The sequence below is a fragment of the Cenococcum geophilum genome (genome assembly GCF_001692895.1).
Source record: "Cenococcum geophilum 1.58 unplaced genomic scaffold K441scaffold_18, whole genome shotgun sequence".
NCBI classification, from domain to species: Eukaryota; Fungi; Ascomycota; class Dothideomycetes; order Gloniales; family Gloniaceae; genus Cenococcum; species Cenococcum geophilum.
Genome location: NW_027137576.1, coordinates 2,555,395 through 2,578,619, shown reverse-complemented (window position 1 = coordinate 2,578,619; position 23,225 = coordinate 2,555,395). Strand labels below are relative to the sequence as shown.

General features: G+C 45.1%; 6 protein-coding genes across 6 annotated transcripts; 2 read left to right on the top strand and 4 right to left on the bottom strand.

Annotated features, from left to right (window-relative positions):
- Nucleotides 1-9,505: 9,505 nt before the first annotated feature.
- Nucleotides 9,506-10,515, top strand: K441DRAFT_677062 (uncharacterized protein; the record flags this gene model as incomplete). The annotated part of the gene is made up of 2 exons (XM_067651028.1): nucleotides 9,506-9,559; nucleotides 9,739-10,515. The coding sequence occupies 2 exons, from the start codon at nucleotides 9,506-9,508 to the stop codon at nucleotides 10,513-10,515; spliced, it is 831 nt and encodes a 276-aa protein (XP_067504692.1).
- Nucleotides 10,516-10,937: 422 nt separating this feature from the next.
- Nucleotides 10,938-11,475, bottom strand: K441DRAFT_88289 (uncharacterized protein). The gene is made up of 3 exons (XM_067654508.1): nucleotides 11,342-11,475; nucleotides 11,143-11,291; nucleotides 10,938-11,085 (listed from the first exon to the last, which is right to left on the bottom strand). The coding sequence occupies exons 1-3, from the start codon at nucleotides 11,383-11,385 to the stop codon at nucleotides 10,970-10,972; spliced, it is 309 nt and encodes a 102-aa protein (XP_067504691.1). The 5' UTR covers nucleotides 11,386-11,475; the 3' UTR covers nucleotides 10,938-10,969.
- Nucleotides 11,476-12,978: 1,503 nt separating this feature from the next.
- On the bottom strand, nucleotides 12,979-14,125 carry K441DRAFT_88197 (uncharacterized protein). The gene is made up of 4 exons (XM_067654507.1): nucleotides 14,019-14,125; nucleotides 13,670-13,901; nucleotides 13,374-13,539; nucleotides 12,979-13,276 (listed from the first exon to the last, which is right to left on the bottom strand). The coding sequence occupies exons 1-4, from the start codon at nucleotides 14,029-14,031 to the stop codon at nucleotides 13,148-13,150; spliced, it is 540 nt and encodes a 179-aa protein (XP_067504690.1). The 5' UTR covers nucleotides 14,032-14,125; the 3' UTR covers nucleotides 12,979-13,147.
- A 687-nt stretch (nucleotides 14,126-14,812) lies between these two features.
- K441DRAFT_635578 (N-terminal nucleophile aminohydrolase) lies at nucleotides 14,813-16,381 on the bottom strand. Its single transcript, XM_067646437.1, has 5 exons — nucleotides 16,122-16,381; nucleotides 15,987-16,049; nucleotides 15,790-15,884; nucleotides 15,515-15,727; nucleotides 14,813-15,452 (listed from the first exon to the last, which is right to left on the bottom strand). Exons 1-5 carry the CDS (start codon nucleotides 16,126-16,128, stop codon nucleotides 15,066-15,068), a joined length of 765 nt encoding a protein of 254 aa, XP_067504689.1. The 5' UTR covers nucleotides 16,129-16,381; the 3' UTR covers nucleotides 14,813-15,065.
- An 86-nt stretch (nucleotides 16,382-16,467) lies between these two features.
- K441DRAFT_677059 (uncharacterized protein) lies at nucleotides 16,468-18,691 on the top strand (the record flags this gene model as incomplete). Its single annotated transcript, XM_067651027.1, has 2 exons — nucleotides 16,468-18,243; nucleotides 18,407-18,691. 2 exons carry the CDS (start codon nucleotides 16,468-16,470, stop codon nucleotides 18,689-18,691), a joined length of 2,061 nt encoding a protein of 686 aa, XP_067504688.1.
- A 451-nt stretch (nucleotides 18,692-19,142) lies between these two features.
- On the bottom strand, nucleotides 19,143-22,269 carry K441DRAFT_686898 (uncharacterized protein; the record flags this gene model as incomplete). The annotated part of the gene is made up of 4 exons (XM_067652036.1): nucleotides 19,143-20,869; nucleotides 20,917-21,007; nucleotides 21,148-21,953; nucleotides 22,083-22,269. The coding sequence occupies 4 exons, from the start codon at nucleotides 22,267-22,269 to the stop codon at nucleotides 19,143-19,145; spliced, it is 2,811 nt and encodes a 936-aa protein (XP_067504687.1).
- Between the last annotated feature and the right edge of the window lie 956 nt (nucleotides 22,270-23,225).

Below are 23,225 nucleotides of genomic sequence, written 5' to 3'. Positions count from 1 at the left end.
ATGAAGCGCGGTCGCAGTATAGGCTTTGTAGACTTAGGCTTAGGGAACAGAACCTAAAAAGGGCGACGCTTTTCTAAGTAAATTTCTAGGGAGACCACCCAAAAGCCGGATGGCTTAGGGGACCCTTTAGACGCCGGTGCTACGTAGGCGAGTTAAAGGACCGCAGGCGGCTACTATAAGGAATACTAGAAGCAGGCCAAAGAGAAGTTAGCTTAGGCTTTAGAAAACCTAAAGCCCTAATAGCGTATCTCTCTTAACTATAACTAGGGCCTAATATAGAGGGAGAGAAGAAACGCATTATGGTATATATTGCGATAGATATACCCTAGGGCGAAGTCCGCCTATATACCTTATACGATAATAGGTGCTAAATTAACCTTATTAATTAAGACGTCGTCCATAGGTTTAACCTGCCTATATGCTACACGCTACGTTTACGTAAACCTATTATATATTTCCTTAATAGCAACCAGATAATAATCTGGGATGCTTATAATCTAATAGTTATTACTAGCGACTCCTAGGGTACCCCTCGCACTATTGGCCCGCAGACCTTTTAGGGCGGCTTATTTAATAGTTACGATATAGTTCTTAGATAGGATTGGCTCGCGGAAGCAGATCTATTAATTAGCTTTTGTTTTGGACAGTTTATCTAGGGTACTTCGGACCCTAGATGCCTCTAGATAGTTACCCTTAACGCTCTCCTAGTAGATATTAAGGCTAGCGAAACAGTCTATTCGCTATAGCCAGAAGACTCCTTTTTTACGCCGGTTATAAATATAATAGAGGATCTATTATTACTGGTAGCGAGTACCTATATAGACCCTCCGGACGTAGAGACACCGGTTATAAACATAGTAGAGGACCTGCTGTCACTAGTAGCGAGTACCCGTAGAGACCCTCTGGTGCTAGCGTAGATTACCTATACGCAAGGGGGAGGTAATTAAAACCCCGAAACTATTAAGTATACTATAGCAGAGCTATATACACTCTTTATACGAGTATACCTACAAAACGCATATCGGCCGCACCTTTCTCTTTACTGGCTCCTGGAAGCACACTACTACGTAATGGTTACTTTGACCTCTATGGCCCCCGGCCTACCAGATATATATAAGGAGGAAATTGATATCTTCTTTAATAAGCTAGCAAGCATACTACCGCAGAACTCTAAGTACGACTATACAATTGACTTAGAAGAAGGCAAGACGCTACCGTAAATACCCCTCTACAACCTCTTATAGAAAGAGTTGTAGATCTTATAAGAGTACCTAGACAGTGCTCTTAAAAAGGGCTGGATTAGGCCTAGCAAGTCGCCTGCTAGAGCGCCTATCCTTTTTGTGCTAAAAGTAGACGGTATAATGCGGCTATGCGTTGACTATAGACGCCTAAATAAGATTACGATTAAAAATCGGTACCCCTTACCGCTGGTTGGCGAACTCTTTAATAGGCTTAGCTATGCGAAGATATTCATAAAGCTAGATCTTTGTAATATGTACTATAGGATTTGTATTAAAAAGGGAGATAAATAGAAGACCGTATTTAAGACACGCTATAGTTACTTTAAGTACCTAGTGATGCCCTTTAGTCTTACTAACGCCCCTATGACTTTTTAGAGCTATATTTATAAAGCTCTAGAAACCCTAGTAGATACTATCTATATAGTCTACCTAGATAATATTCTCATCTACTTAAATAATAAGGATAAGCATATTAAGCACGTTAAGCAGGTACTATAACAGCTTTGCGCTTAGGGCCTATACGTCAAACTATTAAAATATATTTTTTATACTAAGAACGTTAAGTTCCTAGGCTTTATTATTACCCCTAGGGGTATTATAATAGACCCTAACCGTGTAAAAGCTATTAAGGAATGGCCTAAGCCTAAGTCCTATAGGGACATCTAGGTCTTCCTTAGCTTTGCTAACTTCTATAGGCGATTTATCTGGAACTACTTAGATACTATATACCCCCTATATATATATCTTATATGGGCATATTACAACCCAACGTTAGATGGGGAGAAGAAGAGAAAGTGTAAGTCAAAAGGGCCTATTAAATGGTATTAACCCTAGTTCTGGCCCGACGACGCGTAGTAGGCGTTCTATAAGCTACGCGCTGCGTTTATATAGGCTCCTTTACTTCGCCACTTCGACCCTAATCTACCCCTAATGGTGATTACTAACGCTTCTAACTATGCCTATAGCGGTATACTTCTGCAGCCTTTAGGGTAGAGAGATTAACTCTACTGGCACCTAATTACTTATTGCAGTTAGAAGCTTACTGGCCTAGAAGTATAGTATAATACGCATAATAAAGAACTACTCGCTATAGTATAATGCTTTAAGACGTGGCGCTATTACCTTAAATACGCCGCGCATGTAACGCGCGTGCTTTGCGATTATAACAATCTCTAGTACTTTATAACTACTAAGAGCTTATCTGCTTACTAGGCCCGGTACGCTAAGGAACTGGCTAAGTTTAATTTTAAGATTAAATATAAGCTAGGTAAGATAAATCCTGCTAATATACTATCTTGGCGCCCGGATTATGCTAAAGGCTTTAAAGATAGCAGTAAGAGGATACTCCTTAATGCTATACTGCCTACATTGCAGTAAAAGTTATAGGTTATGGGCCTTGTGGGCGGCCCTAGTGCTACTACACTATACTAGCGAGTAGCATGCGTGCAGTATGCGAGCGACCCTTGTGAACTTGGCGCTGGCGGACCAGAGCGTCCTACTATTCTCTTTAAGACCACTTTAACTGGCCTAATGGCGCTTAACCCTAGGGAAGACCCCTTGGCCTAGGCTATAGTCCCCCATAACAACCTAGTAAGTCACCTACGCATTATACGTTACTTCGCTGGCACCGACTTTACGTAGAGTCTTATACTATAGCAAGAAGTAGTAGTAGCTGCTTTAGCTAAAACGGCGTTTATAAAACAACCCCCCGAGTTACTGGTTAATTTTATTTATAGAGTATAAAAAAGGGACGCCTTTACACGCTCTATATGTGATTAGTTAACCCAGAAATGAGTTCCCGCCGGTAATAAGGACTATACCCTTAATAATTAAGGACTCCTAAGGCAAAATAATAAGGTCTGGGTGCTAAATTATATACTACTGTAACAGGAGATCCTCAAGCGAAATTATAACGATCCTATAGGCGGCCACTATGGTTTTAACCGTACCTTTAAGGTAATTGCGCGAAAGTATACTTAGAACGGCCTTACCTAGGACCTCTATAAATACCTAAATAATTATAATGCCTACTAACGCTCTAAATCGCGCCGCTATAAACCCTATAGTAAGCTATAGCCTCTCTAGGCCCCTACCTAAGCCTAGCGGCATTATTTACTTAACTTTATTACGGATCTCCTAGAGTCCAAGACTCCTAATGGCGTAGAGTATAACTCCGTCCTTATCCTTATAGACCGTTTTATGAAGCTAATACGCTACTATCTAGTACGTAAGATAATTAATGCTACGCAACTTATAGAACTTTTATTTAGAGTCTTTATATAAATAGGGCCTCTAGATAATATTGTCTCTAATAGGGGTAGTGTATTTATAAGCGAGTACTAGAGCACTATATACTACCATCTCCACATTTAACGTAAACTTAGCACTACATTTTACTTGCAGATAGATGGGTAGACGGAGCGTTAGAACTAGAAGCTTAAGGTATACCTACGTATATTTATAAACTGGGAACAGTCTAATTAGGCCTCCCTACTCGAAGAAGCAGCCTTTACCTATAACTCTAAGGTCCATACCATAATAAAGTGTTCCCCCATTAAGCTCGCCTATAGCTAGCTACTAAACATCCTAGATAGAGTCCTAGATAGCGTCCAAGACGCCTAATAAGGTAGGGAGGGGTCCGAGTTAACGAATATCTAACTCGTAGAGACGCACCTATAACGCCTGCGCCTTATATATAAGGCAGCAGCGGCGTCAATAATATACGCCTAAAAGCTTTAGGTAAAATACTATAATTATTACCATCTGGCCAAGCATTTTACCGTCGGTAAACGAGTCCTGCTCTCCTCTAAGAATATCCGCACGAAACGTCCTTATAAAAAGCTTAACTATAAGTTTATAGGACCATTTTAGATCCTAGAGCGCGTAGGGCAGCAAGCATATAAGCTAGAGCTCCTACCTACTATGGTATAGCTCCACCTAGTCTTCTATATCTCCCTACTAGAGCCTTATAGGTTACGCCCTGGGTTTTAACCCCTAGCAGTAAAAGAGCTTAAGGAAGGCAGCTGGGAAGTAGAAGCAATTGTTGCCTACTAGGATCGTACTAAACAACCATAGTACCTTATTAAATGGCTAGGATGGCTAAATAAGTATAATAAATAGAAATACGAGACAGAACTTAAGAATTGTTAATAACTACTAGATAAGTACCGCAAGCGGGACACCCTAGCCTTATAGCCGAAGCGCAGGCGAAAAGTAAGCGCCGCTGTTAAAATATAACCTGCATTAAAGCGGAGCAGAGGATGTCCTAAGGAATTAAAGAACAAGCAACGACTGCTATAAGAACTGCGGCGTACGTACGGGGTGAAGTTTTAATTTATTAATATCCTACGCCCGTTTATAACTGGGGTCCATTTAACTAAAGTCCACGACCTACTGGTGACCTGCTGGTGGTAACCTATACTAATAATTTACACTATTTTACGTATATGCTACGCAGATAACGCATAAGGCCAAAGCATGGGTTAGCGGCGGATTTAACGGGCATATAGCCTTGCCGTCCTAAACCTAGCTATATATAAGTAACCTATAAACCTACCCGCGAAGTATATACGGCGCTATACTAGTATAGCATAAGGCTAAAGCAGGGTTAGCGGCGGGTTTAATAGGTATATAGCCTTACCGTCCATAAATCTGGCTATATACGAATAACCTATAACCGACCCGCGAGGTATTAGCGACCTGCCTACATAAGCGAGCTTTTGGAATATTTCTAGTCTATTGAATTCAGGCGATGGTATTAAGCTCCACTAGCTCTACCTGTTAAATAGACCAATTAGGATTTTCTATACCGGGTATGCAAAATCGCTACTGGCTCGGTTAAATGCGGGGGAGTCTTAGCAAGGCAAATCTGACCAATTAGACAACTTTGACCGCCGGTTGAAGTTCCTTAACATCTTCGCCGCGCATGTGTACTACCTATCTCTCTATGCGCAAAATTAAGACGCTCTTTCCCCTCTAAATTTTTTCCTTACTAAGGTTTTTTATGGGGTTTTATTAAGGCTTAAGTATACAAAGGATTGGGGACGACCCTTTTTAAAGGGGGGGGCATTGTTAGGTAAAACCTGAGTAGATAGTTATATAGCCGTAAGGTACGGGCGACCCTAGGGCAACCCAGGGGTGACTCGCCCGTAAGGCACGTGCTCTACACGTGCCTAGGGAAAACCCTTCCTACCTTGCACACAGACTCCTCCTTTTCCCTTAAGGATTCGTCTCTGTCTATACAATATACCCATTATTCTATCATTGGACTCCCTATCTACATCCTTACCTCACAATAGAGCTTTAAAATTCAACCAATTTCCCACTAATATTATTAGCGTAGTGATCCTTGGCTTAGTGTCGTATTTAATTGCTCTATAAATTGTATACGCTTAAGAGTCTTAGCTACTATATCTATAGCTATAAGTCTACCGCCGGCGGTAATATGGCTTCTTAACTAACTATTTAAGCATTCTGTACGCTTAATATTTGTACTTCTAAGCTTTATACGGTCCTATATAATTATTTAACGGCCCCCTAAAAAAACTCGCTCGGCCTCTACTAATATAGACGGTATAGATAATATATTAATAGCCATCTATAAGAGTTATAGGTAGTTAGCTTAGCGTATTATATTAAGCTACTACTATAGCGCTATGCCCTATATTAAGGTAGGCTTTACTTTAATAAAGTTTTTATATTTGTCTTCTACGCTACTAATAATATTAAGTATATATATATAGAGCTTAGTTTTAGAAGGCTAGGTAGAGCAATTAGTAGGGCTAGACTGTAGTTTAACTTCGCGATATATATATTTATCCTCCTATAGCTTCCTTACTGCGTTAAAAGATGCCTTATACTACTTCTTATTCTAGTGCCTTATAATATAGGTTTTACAATATAAAGGATATTAAAGTATTAACGCGGTATATATAGAAGTGTTATTAGTAAGCTTATAGTATTTATTAAAGGCATACTAGCTAGTTATAATAGCAGAAAGAAGTTATAGATTTAGGCAATATTAATCCTATAATATTATTAATTAATAAAGCCTTAATTTTAACAAAAAATTCTATAATTAATTGCTTATAGTGCTTAATAAATATATCTATAATATAGAGCGTTTGGTTAATTAATAAGAAGTTACACTAATTTAGTAATATAATCTTATTAAAAGGCTTTAAGGAGTACGTTGGCTTAATAATCTACTAATCCCTAGGCGTAATGAATTTATCTTTAACTTCTATATACTATTTAGTTATATACTTATTAATTACTAATTATACTACTTTAGTTTAAATTACTTTAAGTATAAAAAACCATAAGCTCTATTTAGTATTATTATTTAAAGAAATAAATCTTCTATAAAGAGCTTTAAGTTAATTCTAGTAAGCCTTTAAAGTTTAAATATATATAATAAGCTTATAAATTTTACCTAGTATACTAATCTCTCTCTACCCTACGGCTTATACTTCCTTTATCCTCTATATAAGCTTCTTATTAATTTCTAATTACTATACGGCTTTGTTAATTACGTCTTTATCTTTAAAGTAGAGGAAGGCTTAAAGGGCAAGGTTAATAATATAGCCGCTATATTAAATCCTATAGTAACTAGAATTCTAATCTAGTGGTTTTTTAACCTTAAGGCCTTTTAATATAAGGCGATATATCTTATTATTTACGCTATAATTGTCCCTATATATATAGCCAATTCTATTTAAAATATTATACTACTTAGTGACTTAAAGAAAGGTAGTAGCTTAATTTTCGCTACTATATAAGGGGAGCTCTAGTAAAGTAGGTAAGGCCTTTTATAATTCCTATATATCTTTATTAATAAATAGGCAACTATCGCTCAAAATACTTGGTGATTTAGTAACGTCTATATATTAATTAAGAAGTAGATTTTTAAGTGAGCAATAAAGCTTTAATTTTAGTATTTCACGATATACTATAAAGAATTGCTTAATTAACTTTAGTATAGTTCCTCCTACATTAATCGCAACTTTCTTAGCAGTATAATTGACTATTATTAGTAGGGTGTGTAGCTCTAGCTGCGTAACTGCATTATATAGTAGATTTCGTATAGTAATAAGTTATATAAGAGCCTCGTTAAAGGCGTCGCGATTAATTATAGCTTAAAAAATCTTTTCTTCTTAACTTTTATGTTAAAGCTATTAAGAGCCTTCTAGTTTATTTAGTATATTTTGGAGGCGCTCCTACCGTAGCCGCTTTGCCTTAATCTCTCCTACTTAAATATCTCTACTATACTTTTTATTTAGGTAGGCGCGTATAAATATTAAAAAGGTAGAGTCCTATTCGTATATTAAATAATACTAGATTCGATTCTTGCTATTATAAATAGATTTATAAGGAAGAGGATCGTGGGTAAGGCTTTAAGTAGAAGTGGTAGTTTACCTACGCTCTCTAAGAGGCGTTTCGGAGGTAGTTCCACCTTGTGTATTTAGTTAAAAGTCGCTTAACGCGTCGTCCTTAGTAGACTGGGTAAACGAATTAGAATTAAGCTTAAAGAGAGTATTATTATTATTAGTAACACTAGGAGGTAAGGAAGGCATTCGAAGATACTATCCCTTGCATAGATGGTGTGGATGCAACTGTGGCCCGTGCACGACGTCAAAGAACATCAACTTTTTTGACACTGGCAGAAAAGTTGATGTTCTTTGACGTCGTGCACGGGCCACAGTTGCATCCACACCATCTATGCAAGGGATATGCGATAACCTGAAAACCCAAGTTCAATGTTTAGTAATTTTAACTTTATATAGGGTTACCTAATAAATTTTAAATGTGATGAGTATCGTCAAGAGGCTTTAGAATCATTTACCGAGCCTCTAGGCCATATTTCTACTACCTCAAATATTCAATATTCAATAACTTTCAGTATTGAACATTTTGTATTGGTGTTGAATATTAAATGTTAATATTCAATATTTCAATAAGCGTAATCAGTATCGAATATTGATAAAAACACTGGCCTCCGCCTCGGAGCAAGATCACCTGCCCTAAGCTCTTATAACCAGTGATTAATATAGGCACATGAAAGGCCATGTACACATCTTGTATACCACTGTCCTCTCATCAGAACCCAGAATGCTTGGGCCGGTCACCGATTCATTTTAATCCCCCGGCATGTGCTACCAGATAAGCGCCCCCGCCAGCTCAGTATAACACACGATAACATTAACGCAGAGATGGTACGCAATAAGGCCAACAGGCAGCGTCGCTGGCAGCGTCGCTGACAGCTAGCTGCTAATATAAGCAGTCAGTCAGCGTAGATACATGCAGCGCGCTGTTAGCTCGCTGCATAGGTGGTAAGGAAGGATCAATTAGGTGGTGTTTTGAAGCTTTTTGGTAGACTTTTGGGTAGTTTGAGGATCTTCGGCCAAAATTCGGTTGGGAAGCCTTGGGATATCCATACTAAATTGTATGGAAATCCCTAATATCCCTACCGCGTATTTGGACGCGTCTACCCAAAATATTAACTATTTGTTAACACAGCAATATGCAACACACCCTATATTTTGCCCATTAGTCGAGCAGTAGAGCTTCTTCCTCTATTCCTTCCTTATTAAATTCATAATCTATACCTTAATTAGGCTCTTTGCCAGCTAGAGATCTCTTCTTAATAAAATCTGACTTTAAAATAGAGCTTAAAGAGCCCGCTCAACCACCAAATCCAAATCCTTACTACTGACATCACTACCTCCTTTGAAGCCTCCGCGGCGCGCTGACTAAATCTAACGGTTTTCGAATACTATATAAGGTTAATTAGGATAGATTTAAGATTGGGCAACGTTAATATTTGTATATACTAAGGTGTTGCCAAAAATCTACAGTTTAACTCTATAACTCTACTACGTGTATACAATTTACCTAATTAGGATAAGCGCACTGACAGCGGTGCAGTCAGCGTATACACATCCAGCGTAGCGTTCAGCGAGCGACTTGATTAACGCAGTCAGTCAGCGGTAGGGGTCTGTCGCTCGCTAAGTGCTGACTGTTGGCCACACTGATGGTGCGTAGGGCTGTGCGGCTTGGTGGGGAGCGTTAACAGGCCACCGGGATATCAGATTGCCCCAGAATTACCCCTGCCTCGTCTGGGTCCTCCCGGTGGTTGGCCAACGGCGTCGTACAACTTCTCGGCGTTCCACCGCATGAACTGTTCCTAATAGGACGAGCACAAGCGACCCCCTCTTCCTGTGCACTCCGTTGTGCCTGCTTCAAAGTCCGAGACCAACCCAATAATGGAGGTGAAAGCGATGCTGGAATGCACGGCAGTGACTGCATATCACACTTCTGTAAGTTGCTATGAACAGTTTCAGCCAGTTACCAAACGATCCTCCCATACCTTCCGCCCAAGCCGCACAGCGTGATTGGTGGTGCTTCTAGCGGATATCCCTTACTGTCCTACATGCTGCTGATATTGGGGGCAGCCTTATAATCCGCTCGTCTCCGTGACTCCTGGACACGCTCTTAGATCGAGGCCGTCCCCATACACTCGAATATCCAGGATCCTCCTCTTTCCCTTGCGTCGCCCAATCCGTATGTGCTCTCTCACTCTGCAACACCTAAAGTGAACGGCGACCATGACGCCGGCGAACACGAACTCAGCTCCCATCCCAGTGATGTCAGCCCCCACAGGCCAAACCTCCAACTTCATCGATCCCCCAACTCTCCTCCCCGCCGCCATCACTACATCCGACGATGTATCATGGTGCTACAGGCTTTCTATGGGTTGCGTCAATTGCACATCGATTTTGATATCACCGAATTCTTCCACTGCTTCGACGACATATTGTTGCAGCCGAATGTCTTTGAATCTATGATTTCGTCACTGTCCTTCATAGTCAAATCGAGGCCTAAACTCGAGACATTCAGCACCGGATGGACGCGCATATGGAGTAATCGCAATAATACAAGGACGCTCGAGAAAAGGCTACAAAAAGCGAAGAAGATCTTTCTTGATGGGATTCGAGCTGGCTGTGGCGAGGGGTGTCCGATCAAGGCCGACATTTATGGGAATTTGGCTTACAGGAGTTCGTACACGGTTCGTCAACGCCCGTGCATCCTCCTCCTTCACCAAACTTTTACCAACATCAATAAATTCTTCGAGCTTGAGATGTTCAAGATTGTCCCCCTTTCGGCTCGTCTATATATCGTCGATAGATGCTCTTACAACCTTGAGCCCGTGGAGCTGAGCGAGGTCCTCTGCGCCAGGGTTCTGGGCCCACCGATCAAGCGTTTAAGACAATAACGACAATGGTAACGACGGTAAAGACGACGAGGAGGAGGATACTTCAACAGATAGGAAAGACGAGAGGGGCCAGTGAAAGCGAAAGATCTACCCAGAAACAAAATAAGTAGCTAGAAGGGTTATAAGTCTACTAAGATTATTCTGTTTAATCGGAAGGAAGAGGAAGGGTCGTGAAAACTAAAATTGATCTGTGGGGTTTGGTTGGTTACACGTCTAGGGCGAGAAGTAATGTAGGTGTGCCAGAGGTGGCGAGCTTGGGGATGACCTGAGAGCACGGGTGTGTGGAAGATTGTCTGTGGATGGGTCTGCGTCAAGGGAGTGCGGTGGAAGGTTTAGAAATGGCGTACACCTACATTGTTGATCTGAAGTCGTACATAACTATTGTTAGATTTTAGATTTTGTATGTTTGATGGAACGGGCTCTTGGTAGGTACCTTCATGAAGATCTGCGATGCTCAGCGCCAGAGTTGGGGGTTGCTCACGTGGCCAATACAGGGGGGGCTGTGGCCATAGAGTAGTTTATATATGAATGTTGATTTCCCCGCATTGTTAAGGCCGAGGACGAGAAGGTCTAAGCAGTAGTTTAGATGGAAAGATTATTAGATTGATACTGCATCTCATAGCTTACCGGCCTGTTTCTGGACTAAACCAAGGTACAGAAGAAGTACAATGACTGCAAAGTATGGATCGGAAGCTACAGTGTAGATCGTCATAATAGAAAGAGGAGGCAATACGAGGTCCGTGTAACAGGGTCCTCTAGGGAGAGATCGCCTACCCCTGGAGACAAGTTAAAATTGCGCAAGAAACGGTGAAGAGAGAGGACTAGCCTCACGTATTGATTGAAAATCCATCTGAAGCACGAAATTACCATTGTGCATCTGGAGACGCCTTTTCAGGTGTCGATCTGCAAGAAGTAACCACAACAAGAGGCTCCTGAAAACAGAAAAAATTCTCTGAAATGACGCTGACCGATAATTGCGGTGAGAGGAATTTGATCCCAATACCGGTCAAATGTTGGTATTCCTATGAGGCGACAGAAATGCTTCACATATTATGAGGCTAATATCGACACGTGTCTCTTTCTCTGCATAAAGAAAAAAAAAACAATATTGCTGCCTGGTGCCGCCAGGGTAGTTACTGGCGTGTAAAAACCACCGAGATGGAGAGAAGGATGAATGCTCAACAGAATCGACCAGACGGAAAGAAAACAATGATCAGCCTCATCACAATGTGGCCCAGCTGAAGTTGCCCTTGTAGAGCTGACCCCCATATTGCGATAGACTTCTTTGGTCCAATAGGAGGAGCCAAAGCCGTGGTGACGTCATCTGGCGGCCTTAGAGCCAAACTAAGAAGAATCGCTTTCGGACGGCGTTATGGATACATGAGCATCGGACACCGAAGTACCGCAGGTGAAGTCGCAGGGCGACGACAAATGGACGTCGAGGAAATGAGTCAAAAAGCCTAAAATTTCCGGCAAGCCTTTCTGCTCAACAATAACCACTTACTCGCACGGCGTCCCACATAACCGGTCAATCTCCTGCCAGATCATACCCCAAGAATTGCAATTCGATTTGTTGGCATCGCAAGGCTGTGCCTAGTCCTGCCCCTGTCGGGGGCTGAGCGCTAGGTCGAACAACGGGCGCCACGACCACGTGCTCAGAGAGCTTACTTATTAAGCGATGCACCTCGCCCTACCGGGCTTCCACTATACTCGCTTTGCACTAAACATCTTCCCGTCTTTTCGACGCAGGGCAAGTCATGCCGATAATGGCTGTGTGACTGGGCCTCGGCAGTGCATACAATGGTGGTGAAGCGTTGGATAGTGGATGGGCGATTGAGTGGTTCACACCGTTAGTCACGAGCTAGGATAATTCGATTTAAGTGCTGGGAACCAGTGATAATTGATTACTGAAAGAAAAGGCTACACCCGTAGGCTAAGCGCCCAGGCCATTAAAGAGATTGACGGAGCCGGCTCACTCAAACTGCCCATCTCAAGTGAGTTGAGCTGAAATGTCCCGAAACAGCCAGTTCTGCAAAGAGCGAACTTCTTGAATCCACATTCCTAGCCTATTCCCATGACGCTTCCAGTCCGCTAGCAGTGTTCAATTTGCCCATAGTTCATGACGTAAATCCATGCCATGTCGTACTTTCACTCCATCACGAAAAAGTAAAATTCAAAAGTGCTTTTGTGACAAGGGTTTCCACGGTGCCAGGTTCATGCTGGAAAAAAGCCCCAAACCAAAGGAAAAGAAGCTCAAAATATCCAGAAACTCCAGCGCCACATTTGGATGCTAACGCTGCCAAGTAATCACTTCAAATCGTTACTTCTGTTAAGCCAGTCTGATCTACAGTCTGTCATTGAATCGAAGAAAAAATCTGCTGAAACTGCCGAAATATCGCTTGCTGAACGCGTGTACTAAGGTTGAAGTGTTGTGGAGTAGATCTGCTGTCGGGGTCCAGTCCCAGGACTTGGGCCATTTAGTGTTCTGGGCGACAAAGCAGACGAAATTTGGTAAGAGAGTGGAGAAATGCTGAGAAGTGGGAGTGAAACCGGTCACAAGTGCCCGTGTCGGAAGTGCGTAAGCTAAGACGCGACAAGAAGACCGGCTTTATCGCTATAGTCGCGCCGTTTCTCATCTGCGAGATGCCAGGATTTGTTGAATAGTTATAAGTGCCGGGTCTTCGGCCAGCCACTTGCCCTGTTCTGTATCCTGCGATCTCAACGTGTATTCGATGTGCTCGTCAGTGATTCCAGCAAGCTCCTATCATCAAATCCATCAGTGAAGTCCAGGAAAATGGCATTTTTCTGCAAAATGGGAAAGTCTGGTCGGGAAAAATAGACGACTCAAGGTGACATACCATCCTGAGCCTGGTATCAGCTTCTTGCAGTTCGGTAAAGTGGCCTGCATGAGCATTCTGGCCCCTCAATATGGAATTTCGTGAGTTCATCCATCGTAGTGCAGTGTGCGCGCGTAGGTACGCTCTCTGGCACTGGAAGCGGCGAACGCTGGCGTCCAGGATGATGCTGCGAGGTGGCGGACTTGTCAGCCTCATTAATAAATCCAACAAAGGTCCATCAGAGCATCATCGCTGCATAGAATTCGAGTAATGCGCCGAATGGATCGTCCCCTAGGGAGAGAATGGGGAAGACGTACGATCTCAACTGCGCTTTCCTTTGTTCCGCATTCCCGCCTGGTGACGTGGTCATCGCGGCGAATGGAGCAGCGAGGACTGCTTGGGCCTCAGCGGCGCACTGTCGCAGCAAAGAATAGCCTTCCAGATAGTACTCCTCGGCGGTGGGTGTGGCCCGTATCTGGGCGATATAGTACTGGAGGTTGCGGAAGTCGGTCATGATCTCCGCGACACGTATAGCGCGAGCATCGTTAACTGGCAAAAGGAAATCTTAGCACAAACTTGGAGAGGAGTAACCACTATCTCCAGAGACACGGAAAGCAATAACGGCGGGGTGGAATGATGGTGAGAGGGAAGCAGGAGTAGTCTTACATCCATCAGCCATTGTGTGATTAGGGTATTACGAAATAAGATTCGACGAAGGAGAGACCGAAAGCAAAGGACGAAGGAAAGAGTGGCAACTGGGCTTGATTGAGGACAAGCAGGACTGGTGAGGATGTTCGCAACGGTTTATAAAGAAGCTTCCGTTGCATTCATGACGATGCCCCGGTTGGCATATGTCCCGAATCAGGCTCAATAGTCAGGCTCTTCCCGCCGCCAGTGTTTTGCCGAGTCCCACAATAGGTCATGGTTGAGGTCCAGCTGGGCGTGTGTTTCAGCATCGCAAGGTACAGAAAGGGGGACAACGATAAGGCGTAAGAGTAACATCGCAGAGAGCAATGCAAATACAGTGAAAAGCAAAGCAGCTCTGTGAAGGCTCAATGGAGCTGGAAGTATGCGGGTGAGGGCCATATCACGGGCCCCAATGGTTGCTCAGCTTCGCGAAAGCAAGCCATAGTGCGCCACACTTTCAAAGCCGCCAAGGGCCTTTCCGGAAACGGTAGAGCTCACCGCCAAGAATACCAAAGCAGCCGCAAGGCAAAGCTGAGATTGGCCATCCTCGACAAAATTAGTTTGGGGCTTTCGCGTGCGCCTGCTGAAGGTGAGAAGTCCTTCTTGCGCCCTGTGGACTCAACCTGAGGTTCCTACAACGTCTGCGCAACGCTTCCGGCGACCGGTGCGCGCCACACTACGGCTGTGTCTCCGCCCCATTGGCCCAGTCAGATGCAGCAACTGCCAACGGAGTGATCAGAGTGGAAGAGTGAGCAGCTGGTAAGTAGCAACGGCTGGAATTGTGTTTGACAATAGAGGGGCTAGTAGTACATACAAACCGTGGACGCTGCGGCTGAAAACCTAAACCTACCCGATCGCCCAGACACGATGCGCTTAATGCAGGAGTGCAGAATCTATAGCCCATGTATACCTCTAGAATGGTGAGAGAATGCCCTGCGTGTGAGACTGCTTTTCGCCACCACAGTGGCTCACAATGAGCGGAGCCCCTCCCGCTGCAACATGCGTTCCCAAGCCCATCCTTCTGGCTCAGTCCTTGTCAGCGATAGCTTGCAGACGTTCGTCAATCTCATCCTCCGTAAGAGCCCTGAACTCTGAGTCTGTGCCTTCCTTGCCATCAGTGCGTGGCCCACCAACAATGCCAACTTCCAATTCGCCCTTCTTGAAATCAACACTTAGTACCGTGCTCAAGGTCGTTATGCCAAGCTCAACCACGTCCTGCCAATCACCTTCCGCACAATCCTTGTTCTTCAGCTTCTTCTCCAGGTAGTTAAGAGCCTCCTGTGTCTTTGGCCCAGAAGCGGTTGCCTTGTAGCCTACATAGTAGCCAGCCGGATCGCACTTGTACAGTTGGGGGCCGGCCTCAGAGTCCACCGAGATGAGTGTCGTTGCCACACCAAGTGGTCGCATGTAAGCCTAGGACACCGCTGTCAGAGCCACTGAGGAATCCACAGCTTTCAGCTGCCAGCCTTGCTTACTCTTTGAGTGTAAACTTGACTAATATTGGCTATCCTTTTTGCAAGGACGTCGCAGGGCATCTCGTATCCATATTTGTACCTAAACTCAGCAGCTTCACCTCTTGCTCTATTCACCGACGCTCTGGCATCAGCAATAGACCCCGTCATCACGCAGCCAACCGATGGCGATAGTTTGTAGACGTAGGAGACAGATGAAGGGTCGATGAGTTTATCCTATGGCGATGAACATCGCATAAGCAGCTGAAGGCGACCTGCAGGCGCTGAGGGTGACTAACAGGAACTTTCTTCTGCGATATAACCACGGCACAGTCCTTGCCTCTCACTCCCACTGATGTTATATTCGCCGCCGTAATTGCTTTGAAGGCATACTCTGTGATAAATTTTGCTGTCAGCTACTGTGTCTTGTACAATGGCGGTGTTGTCGCTGGCGAGACTCGCAATGTCGCCATGATCATAAATAAAGGCCACTCACCGACTTGATATAACCGGCCTTGGTCGGAGAAGATAGTGATATGTCTGTCATAGCCCGCGCTTCCTACAGTGCAGATAGAGCTGTTAGCTAGGGAGCTTCAAACGATAGGAGCTTTCGCGAGAGCTTCCAACGTGCCGGACATGATGGCTATATGGATTCTTGACTAGACGTTTGTTCTCAGCTTTGTCGGCAACTCCAGGAAATTAATCGTAAGCTCGGTATGATCGGGTGCTGATGGCTAGGGTGATTTTATGAACTGAATGAATTTGAAGTTTGTCAACGCGTTTCTTGGAGCCTGACCTGGGAGGCTTGGCAGTTAATGCGAGGATCACCAAACGCCCTAAACCTCTCTATCCGGGCTCGGCGATCAGCTCTGCAGCCAGTGAAAACTCGAAATTACCACCGCGGCGAAAACCCTTCTCGGAGGTACCGTTGTCAGCTTGACTGTGATATTCTCGCCTGTCCATTTCCGGATACAAAGATGCCTCTTGGAGCTGTAAATTCGGCGACTGTTCATGTCCCAGCCTGGAAGCGTTTAGGGCTGACCCTGAAGCAATCCGGAAACGCCGTCACACTTCCCCAGGAACTCCAAAAGGTCGAGAAAAAGAGGATAAAGGACGATTCCTCCAGGGGTCTGAACGGTGGTATCTCGACAAATATACCGGAGCTTGTGGCGAGTGTGAAAGGAAATCATTCAGGCCTTGGCAAGAGAAAATTTGAATCTCGTGCAGCTGAGGAAGGCGAAGTAGATGACGCGGAGCACAAGAAGAAAAAGACGGCCTCGAAAGGCCCAACGTCCAGTTACGATAGCATAGAGAGTCGTCAATTTGCCGTACCAGCAGAAGCAGCAGGTGCTGCAGCTCCATGTGCCACGCCCTCAGCCAGCAACGACTCACCTTGTCCAAAAGGAGATCCGAATTACAGGATAAAGAAGGGCAAATCTAAAGAGAAACCAGGCAACCAATCTTCGTCCGCTAAACACGACGATATCTCCACAACGGCCGAAAAGGTTAACGCTGATGGCCGACCTCAGCTCGCGAAAGACCAAAAAGTCTCTAAACCAGAGCTGACACCAAGTGAAATCAAAGCATCTTATACCAATACGGGTAATGAACAAGATAATTTAGAAAATGATCTACGGTCATCTACAGAACCTACAGGTCTTCAGCTTGGTCTTACCAACGACCATACATCCACCAAAGTTTCAAAGAAAGCAAAGCAGTCAGAGAGACGACTCGGATTAGAACTATCTTCGGTGGAAGCAACCGCTACTCCATCTCTTGTCCGCCGTAAGTCGGTCGCTTTCACGCCAGACACTAAAACTAGTGATGGTAATAGTGCACAAGAGCTGTTTAAGACATGGGTGGCGCAGCAGAAAGGGCCTTCTGCTGAGTTCACCGCCGATAAAGTCGCTCAATTCGTGCCACCACCCAATCTGCATCCAGCGAATGACCTGCCATCGCCGGAACCAATTTCGAAGTCTTCCAAGAAAGACCTCAAGAAAGCTAAGAAAGTGAAGAAAGCGAAGAAGGCAGATGAAGCAGAGACAGCAAAGTCCAAATCCGAAGTGAATTCAAAAGCTTCACAGTCGGATGAAGACGCTGATTCCACTGAGGAACAGGCAAAGCCCTCAAAAGCAGATCTTAAAGCAGCGAAGAAATCACAGAGAGTCACAGAGGCATCTAGCAACGGAAAGAAAGACCCTGTTCCCTATCTACTATATTTGGACCGATACCATAAGTCACGGGAAAGCTGGAAATTCAACAAAGCTACCCAAACCGACGTCCTCAAAAACGCTCTTAACGTTTTCCGCATACCTTCAGAGTACTCCACAGCTCTTAGAGAATATATCACTGGCCTCCAAGGCGCCGCAGCACGAGATCGGCTCAGCGAAGCCGCCAAAACCACCCTAAAAGAGCTCGACGACCCCGAACCTGCGGAAGAGAAAGGTGTAGACAAGGACACGCCCATGGACGGTTCAGCGGATCGTCAGGCTGCTCATGATTCTGCGCTCCGTACTCGTCTCAAGAAAGAGAAGAAGCGCCGTCGAGATGAAGCCGATGAAAAATTACGTGTGCTAAAGCGCAGGCGAGCTGAGGAGATCTTGCAGTCGCTGGCAGCTGGGGCACCAGCGACGCCAAGGGCATCATCTATCATCACGCAGCCATCCAATGGAGTGGCGAAGAATCGGAGAATCGTTTTTCAAGACGAGGAAGCCTCCGCGCCTCAACCTTGCGCGCGGAAAAGGAAACTCCGCGTTAATCTCTCGGACGATGAGAGTAGCAGCAGTAGCAGCATTAGCAGCAGCAGTAGCAGTGATAATGAGTCAATCCCTTCTCCAGCTAACTCGGATGATGACTCGGATGCTGACTCGGATGATGACTCTGAGGAAGAGGAACATGATAGCTCTTCGGATTTAGACTCTTCGGATTCAGACTCTTCGGCTTCAAGTTCTAGTGACGGTGAGAGCTCATCTAGCTCGGAAGAGGAAAGTGATTCGGAGTCTAGTGACAGCGACTCAAACTAAACCCGGAGTATTGGCTGAGTCAACAGACCTCGAGCCACACCAAAGGATAACCGCACTGAGGGTGATAGAAAGGAAGAGGAAGATGCAACAAGCAATTTCGAGGATGAAGATGACAGGAAAAGTCGTGATAGCAATGAATAGAGCAAGTGGAGAGGTAGTATTTGAGAAAGGAAAATGATTTTGGTCTGTGATGGATGCACAAATTGCAACAAATCAGCTGACTCCATTGGGAGGCGAAAGCATGGATGGAGAGAATTCAGATCAAGGTGTAATGAGCCTGTTTGGGGAGGACTTAAAAATTGCGCATGATGAATAGGTGATAGTGGAGCTGAGTCCATGGTTGATGACGGGATTTTGGTTTAGAGGATAGGTATAGGTTGGTATCAAAAACTTTGGAGAAATTCTTCAAGGCCTCTACACCACTTCTACTTCATAGCCTTTCCAGAGCCCGCGAAAATCTCATTACGGGTCCGTGGAGCACCCCTATACTTTTTAGACGCGCCGATACACCCGCTGGATAGAAAAAGTTCATGATATTGGTATCCACCGCAACGCCTCACCGCATACAACAGGGTTCATCGAACCACAAAACTCCAATATAGTCAAAATTCCCTCAAACGTGACAACTTCTACTCCTTCCCTTTGTCCTTGTCTTTATCCTTTTCCTTCCCGCTCTTTCCCTCACCTACTTTCGGCGTCTCCTTCTCCTTGTCCCTCTTCTTCTCTCCCCTCTTCTTTCGCCTCACTGGCTGATAAACATCATTAAAATTCATAACCATAGCTAGCCACCTCATATCTACGTCCGGCTGATGATACAAATCGCCTAGTAGCACGTTGACACTCGCCTTAAAATCCGTCTTCAAGTTTTCCAGGCGAATCCGTAGCGCCGGGAGGACATCATCCTCATTACCACCAGCCGGATGCAAGAGGGCAGGGAAGGGAGAGTCAGCATCCGTCGGCCTGGGCCTACGCTTCGCCCCGGGAAGGTTGAGCGTAGAGGTATCAGAGTCTGCAAGGCCGTCTTTATCCTTTTCCGTAACGCCCCATCTCCCTTCCGCTGTCCTGGTCTCAATCCTAGCGCTCATCTCCTGTCGCCTGGTGAACTCTGCAATGGAGAAACTGTATAGCCCATCCACTGCTTCCTTATACCCTAGCATGACCTTCAACAGTTCGTGCAGCTGTCCCGTAAAGTCAACCGAAGAACTACCTAACAGACCCTTCCTCGTGATGCTTGTCAAATATCTTGCATGCGCCTGGATTAAATCATCCAATGTGCTCTCCGGTTTCCGGAGCGCGGCCTGGAGGTCGTTCCAAGAGCTCTCGATGACTTCAAAGAGGATATAGTACTGTAGCTGATTTACGAAATGGATCATTTCAGCAATAGCGCCACGTGCCTTCTTCCAGTCGGAGCCGACTTTGTCGGAGACGGAAGCGAGCACACCGCGAGCGCCTGTCATGCAGCGTCGCCAGGTGGAGCCGAGAGCGAACTCAACGCGCTTGACGCGCCAGAGGAAGTTGAAGACTTTCAGGTACTGTTTCGAACCGAAAGGGGTGACGATGACGTCGACTGGGGCGTCGATCTTGTATTCCAGGGTGAAGACATCCCAGCCAATCTCGCCGTGACTTAGCTCGAGCATGCGGGAATCGAGACGGCGCAGGACGTCGGGGGAGTCGTACTGGGCATTCGAGTTGCGGACAGCGTGTTCGAGTTGAGCGGTTAGTGTGTGCCGGTATTGCGTATTGGCAGGGCGGTCGAGGTTCGAGGAAAGAGACTCCATAAGAACTGCAATGAAGTCGCCGGCGCCGAGGAGGATGTATTTCTTAAGGGCCTGCAGATGCTCGAAGAGTTTGAATTTGTCCGCCATGAGATTGATGAGGCGGGCCATGGTGGTTTTGTATGCCTCGCCAATTGAATGTTCTAGGTTGGCAGTGTCGCCGTATCGCAGTTCTTTAGAAGCTTCTTTGGAGTAGCTTTCTACCCATGCGGCGTCACCGCAGCCGTAACGGATGAAATTTAGGCTTTTGCCAATTAAAAAAACCTTGTTAGCAAATTCTTTAGTGATTATCGAGGGGATCATGCGGTCGTTAAGCTTATATTTGTCTTCCCAGACGCTGGTGGCACCGCCTTTACGACCATCACCATTCAAATCATTCACTTCATCTTCACTCTGTTCTGAAACGAAGAATTCGAGAAAAGGATCGGCAAGCTCGCCATCATAAATCCATTGGCGTAACATGTCGTAGAATGGTCGTGTGATATGTGAAAGAAGTCGTTCCGCGAAAGCACCAACGTAAGGATCACCATGCGTAAGTGAGAATGAATGTATTAAAGATATGAGCTCTCCACCCTTTTTGCCTACAGACAATTAATACGGTTTAGATGCTATAGTGATCTTGACTTACCCTTGGATTCCTCCACCATTAAGCTCATTAATCGTAAGCCCATGGTAGCTTCTCTCGTCCAAATAACGCATCTTTTGAGAGTCACGCCAGCCTTCCCAATCCCTTGGCGAGGTCATGGTAGCTTCTCTCGTCCAAATAACGCATCTTTTGAGAGTCACGCCAGCCTTCCCAATCCCTTGGCGAGGTCATGGTAGCTTCTCTCGTCCAAATAACGCATCTTTTGAGAGTCACGCCAGCCTTCCCAATCCCTTGGCGAGGTTGAGAGTCATCCAGCATTGCTAGTGCTCTTTTGATCTGGCCTTCCAGAGTTGCTACAAGACCAAGGTATGATCTCAATTCCTTACTTAAGGCCGAACGAAAGCTCTGCCCTACTAGACCACCCTCCGAGGAGTCAACAAATTCTGATAGGTTACGATATAAAAGTGACGGCTCGGCCAGACTGTGCAGCAAGCTTATGAGAGGAATAGGTAGGGTCGGAGGAAGTTTGAGAGTCGTGGAGGACGATAATACTAGGTTGGTGGAGGAAAGGCCTTGTAGTGTGAATGGTAAGTCTCGGAGTAGGGCAGGTTCTGAGGGATTCATTGGGAGATTTTTCTGCTCCGGTGGAGATTCTTCCTCAGGTTGCTCTTTAGTTGTCTCCAAGGGTTTCTTCTCCCTCTTTCTCTCCACTTTATCCGTAGTAATTGGGCGTGGAGAAGGTTTGGGTGATCCATCATTTACGGGGAGCTTCCGTAGTCCTGAGTTCGAAAATGCTTCATTGAATGCCGGGCTATCTGTGCGGGTTTCACTTTCTTTCTGTTGCTTCGCCGGCGTTCCGGGTTGCTGCGTCTGAGAGCCTACTCCAGACTGGTGGATCATCACACGACGGTCCGGACGACCGCTCGAACTTGGCGCGCTTTGTTCCCTAGCTGGGTCTGAAAGCTGATAGAGGAAGTAGAGCATAGCCCATTTTTTATTTAAGACTGGTTGCGTCAGGAGTTTCGAATACAGGTTCGCGAACCTAATGGCCTGTTCGGGGACATCATTTTCCCGTATAACTACGCCATTATTAGCGACTGTCTTGCAAATGTCTTAAACACCAATATGTCCATCGCGTACGTTTCTTCTTTATCAGATCTGAGACGTGGTTAACATCGGAAGCGATAGGAGGTTCGCCAGCACTACACTATAGTTAGCAGGGCTTTTCAGTAGAATTTTCGTGCCTTGCCTGCCTAAAGCATCTATTGCAAAACTGAATGCGTCGTCGAATCGCTCATCGGCCGCTGCTTCGTCTTCGTCCGGGTAGGTCGGTAGAATACGCTCAAGAAGCTGTGATAACGCGTGTTCTACGCGCTCTTCTGTGGATTTCGACATTGGAATATCGAATGATCATAGCTGCTTCGAAAGACAGTGGTTATCGACGCGTGCCCCTCCTGGCGTCGAGTCGTGGTGTTTTGTTGGTGGTCGCGGGAGATGCCGGTTGGTGGGGTTTTCAGCCAGCCGAGATTTTCAACACCATCCCAACATCACGACTTCACTCTAGCTGCAAGCCCGGCAAAATCATGCGTAGCGGTGTTTTTATCACTTACACTTGCTTAGGGTTCATTTGCAAAAGTTTCACCATTATGAAGCCTATGACATCTTGAAGAAATCTACCCTAGAACCTTTCACTTAAATTCTCTTCGTAGCCTTTTGTTTTGCACGTGGTATTAACATTGCCAGGCTTTCAGCGTCTCTTAAGCTTGCTTATGCGACAGTGGACCGCATCTTTTGTTGAGGCTAAAGACTCTTCACTCTCCTCTGTCTAGTCCAGCGCGTGATCCGTAACATCCTCTTCGATCGGCACCAACTACTGCGTAATCCGTTCCTTGCCAATCAAGAAATTTTGAAGCTATCAAATTTCTCATCTGAGGGTTTCATAATATTGAGTCGCATCTATTTCGCGGATTAGAAGGCACACACTTCGGAAGTCTACCATTGGTATTTGAGAAGTCCAGGTAATGCCATAATAAGTATTGGAAGTACTACAGCAAGGCCTTTTGGAAAGTCAAATATCCGCTCAAAAACTCACGGACATTTGGAGTACTCTGGCTTCAAACGACGATTTTATATGGTCGTCATTACAGTACAAGCGCCATCTACCGAAATCCTAGAGTTCGCTAGACGCTGGCTGGACCATTCCCTTTATAACTGCCAGCATCCAAGCCTCACCATAGCTTTCAGTTGCACATTTTCTCCGCATCGGGAAAACCTAGCTAATTACTTCAACTACTTACCTTCCACTATTTATTCTACAAACAAGGATTTCAAATCGATTGATTTCTAAGTAT

Excerpts from the sequence above, each read along its gene's own strand:
- K441DRAFT_635578 (XM_067646437.1), bottom strand. Across the intron at positions 15,885-15,986 it reads AGGCCGGTTATATCAAGTCG|AGTATGCCTTCAAAGCAATT; the intron begins GTGAGTGGCCTT and ends AATTTATCACAG. Across the intron at positions 15,728-15,789 it reads TATCGCAGAAGAAAGTTCCT|GATAAACTCATCGACCCTTC; the intron begins GTTAGTCACCCT and ends TCATCGCCATAG.
- K441DRAFT_88289 (XM_067654508.1), bottom strand. The coding sequence starts at position 11,385 with ATGGTAATTTCGTGCTTCAGATGGATTTTCAATCAATACGTGAG. Across the intron at positions 11,292-11,341 it reads ATTTTCAATCAATACGTGAG|GGGTAGGCGATCTCTCCCTA; the intron begins GCTAGTCCTCTC and ends ACTTGTCTCCAG. Across the intron at positions 11,086-11,142 it reads TTTAGTCCAGAAACAGGCCG|ACCTTCTCGTCCTCGGCCTT; the intron begins GTAAGCTATGAG and ends ACTACTGCTTAG.
- K441DRAFT_88197 (XM_067654507.1), bottom strand. Across the intron at positions 13,540-13,669 it reads AGGAAAGCGCAGTTGAGATC|CATCATCCTGGACGCCAGCG; the intron begins GTACGTCTTCCC and ends GCCACCTCGCAG. Across the intron at positions 13,277-13,373 it reads CTGATACCAGGCTCAGGATG|GAGCTTGCTGGAATCACTGA; the intron begins GTATGTCACCTT and ends ATTTGATGATAG.